At 53.1% G+C, this 2,401-nt stretch overlaps 2 protein-coding genes across 2 annotated transcripts; both read left to right on the top strand.

Moving 5' to 3' along the window:
* Positions 1–137: 137 nt before the first annotated feature.
* Pmar_PMAR015128 (hypothetical protein) lies at positions 138–1,713 on the top strand (the record flags this gene model as incomplete). The annotated part of the gene is made up of 10 exons (XM_002775263.1): positions 138–226; positions 285–428; positions 472–537; positions 591–704; positions 787–853; positions 901–1,010; positions 1,053–1,171; positions 1,221–1,395; positions 1,443–1,537; positions 1,604–1,713. The coding sequence occupies 10 exons, from the start codon at positions 138–140 to the stop codon at positions 1,711–1,713; spliced, it is 1,089 nt and encodes a 362-aa protein (XP_002775309.1).
* Positions 1,714–1,808: 95 nt separating this feature from the next.
* On the top strand, positions 1,809–2,303 carry Pmar_PMAR015127 (conserved hypothetical protein; the record flags this gene model as incomplete). The annotated part of the gene is made up of 3 exons (XM_002775262.1): positions 1,809–1,964; positions 2,010–2,162; positions 2,205–2,303. Coding segments are annotated over 3 exons (408 nt in total), but the record flags the coding sequence as incomplete, so codon positions are not given.
* Between the last annotated feature and the right edge of the window lie 98 nt (positions 2,304–2,401).

Here is a 2,401-nt window from a genome sequence, read left to right as displayed (position 1 = left end):
CCCCAACGGGGGTAATGTCGACTGTAAGAGAGACGGTACCAACGGTGGCTTCAGTTCGACACGATGCGATGCTTCATGCATCCCGAAGTCATAGGACAAAGTAGGCCGGACTTAGAAGGCTGGGAAAAGAGCATTCGATGCAGGTGGTGAAGAACTGGGACCTGCACAGCTACTCTCTCCTCGAAGTGGCCCCCTGGATGAACGCTTCACCGGCCTTGCAAGAAAGGTAGGGGAGGGGGGGGGGACAGTGCCGCGGTGCAGGAGGGCTCGAATGGACCTGTTAGGTTCGCCAACACACTGGACATCTTTCAACTGTGCGACCCTACAGGTAAAGTTATGGGCCACTACGACCGAGGGGTATCGGCACTATTGAGGACTACACTGAAGCTTGGGGACAACAACACAGTGCCGTGTGGGCTGATACTTATGTAGTTGCAGAGGGTACTATATAGGGTAGAGTACTGATGTTAGGTATGAGACCCAAGAGCATGCTACCAATGAGTTCTCGAGGCTCCAGATGAGGTCTATGACCGAAAGGTAGGTGGGCTCCTGCTCAGTCATCAAGGGCTTCTCCCATGCCACTGGTGTAGTTACGCAGATGAGTGGCTGAATGAACTACAGCCGACTGAGGAAGGAGGGGAGCCTCAGCCTGGGGTTATACTAACAGTTCACCACTACGACCCACAAGTGACCCATCCGTCACAGTACGAGATAGAACGGAAAGATGGTATATCGAGGTCTTGCTGGTAGTCGGCGAGGAGCCCTTGGCAACAGTGCCCCCTTCAGGTTGGTCTGTGTAGTGAGGGCCCTACATGTGAAGTACTTCTGGCCACGAGAAGCGGGAGATGGACAGGTGAGCCGGCCCGGGTGCCGCGCTATTGGGCATGCGATAGGCTGTAGGTCATCCAGCTATCACCGGGTCAAACCTTGGGGACGGCAGATGATTACAATATAGTCACGGACCTGCAGACCTGGGAGACCGGCGAGAAGTCTAACGAGGCGCCGCAAAAGTACTCATGGATGACGTGCTCCCTATGGCTGCTGTTGTGTAGGGCGAGAGAGGACGATGACCCTGAGGACTTCTTTCGAGTGCTCCCGTGGGTGAAGGACAAAACTAAGAGCGATTTCGTTAGAGCAACTTACGCCTATGTCAAAAGGGACGATGCTGGCGGTGAGGGCTTGGCCTCCTTCACTGGAAAAAGCCTCATTGTGCATTACAGAGATAACCTCTGTGGTGGCGGCAGTATCGGTGACGGGGGACGTTGACACGAAGAAGCCTGCGCGTTTGGTGATGGCCTCCCCTTATGTCGATACGGAGTCAGTATCGCGAGAGGAGGCCGAGCAGGCTCTGGACACTGTGCTTCAGCATGTCTTTGCTAAGTATCGGAGGAGCGTGTGAGGCTGGCAGGTGAAGTTATTGCATTGAACATTCCTTTTCTCAGTGGGGTTATTTTGTACGACTCGAAGGATACTTTTTATGAGTTTACTGAGGAGTCCATACTCCCGCGGCATCGGTATTGGACTGATAGAGAAGCAGGTATATGCCTTACCGCAGGTACCCCCATGTTGGTGGCGTTTGTTTCTACCCATCTTATCGTGTTAGTCCCGGTCCAGATGCCTGTGCCTGCCCAAGAGTGCCTCCTACACTCTCCGTACGTCATACCAGCAGAGTTCCTCAGTTTTGAGACCTACTTCAAGACCCCTACGGGCTAGTGACGGCCATGTGATAAGCGTTTCCGTTGAAGGCACTATTCTTTGTGTTATACTAGTACTGTACTGGCGGCCCTTCTCACAGAACCGAACGACACATGCGTAAACTCATCCTGGATACCATCGCTGGTCGCAGAGTGTCCTCAATCGTAGCCTGCATCCTCGTACTGTTGCTCCTAGAGTACATCACGTGTCGGTTCATACTTGCTAGAGTGTCGTACACTGAGATAGACTGGAAGGCTTACATGCAGGAGGTGATCGCCAAGGAGTGGTAGGAGACTGGCATCACTGTAGTTCAGGTTGAGGGTTGGCTGGTCGATGGCGATACGAACTACTATCATCTCAAGGGTGATACCGGGCCCTTAGTATACCCAGCAGCCTTCCTGTACTTGTACGCTATCCTGAGGTGGATAGCCGGTGGGGACGGCACGGATATCCCGGCGGCTCAGCAGGTGGCTGTTAACGACTGCTCGTGGGGTGACGCAGCATCTCAGGTTTTTCTCTGGCTCTATCTGGTCACTGTCGCTATCGTACTCGTGTGTTTGGCGTATGCTGGCAGGAAGAAGTCAGTTCCACTAGTCTACTATGCACTTGTATGCTTCTCTAGACGGACACATAGTATCTTCCTATTACGCCTTTTCAATGACGCCTGGTAGGTGTTTCAACCCCTTACTAGTCTTACACTCGCTAC

Source organism: Perkinsus marinus (assembly GCF_000006405.1).
Source record: "Perkinsus marinus ATCC 50983 genomic scaffold scf_1104296956092, whole genome shotgun sequence".
Taxonomy (NCBI): Eukaryota; Perkinsozoa; order Perkinsida; family Perkinsidae; genus Perkinsus; species Perkinsus marinus.
This window is presented reverse-complemented; position numbering and strand designations above follow the sequence as displayed.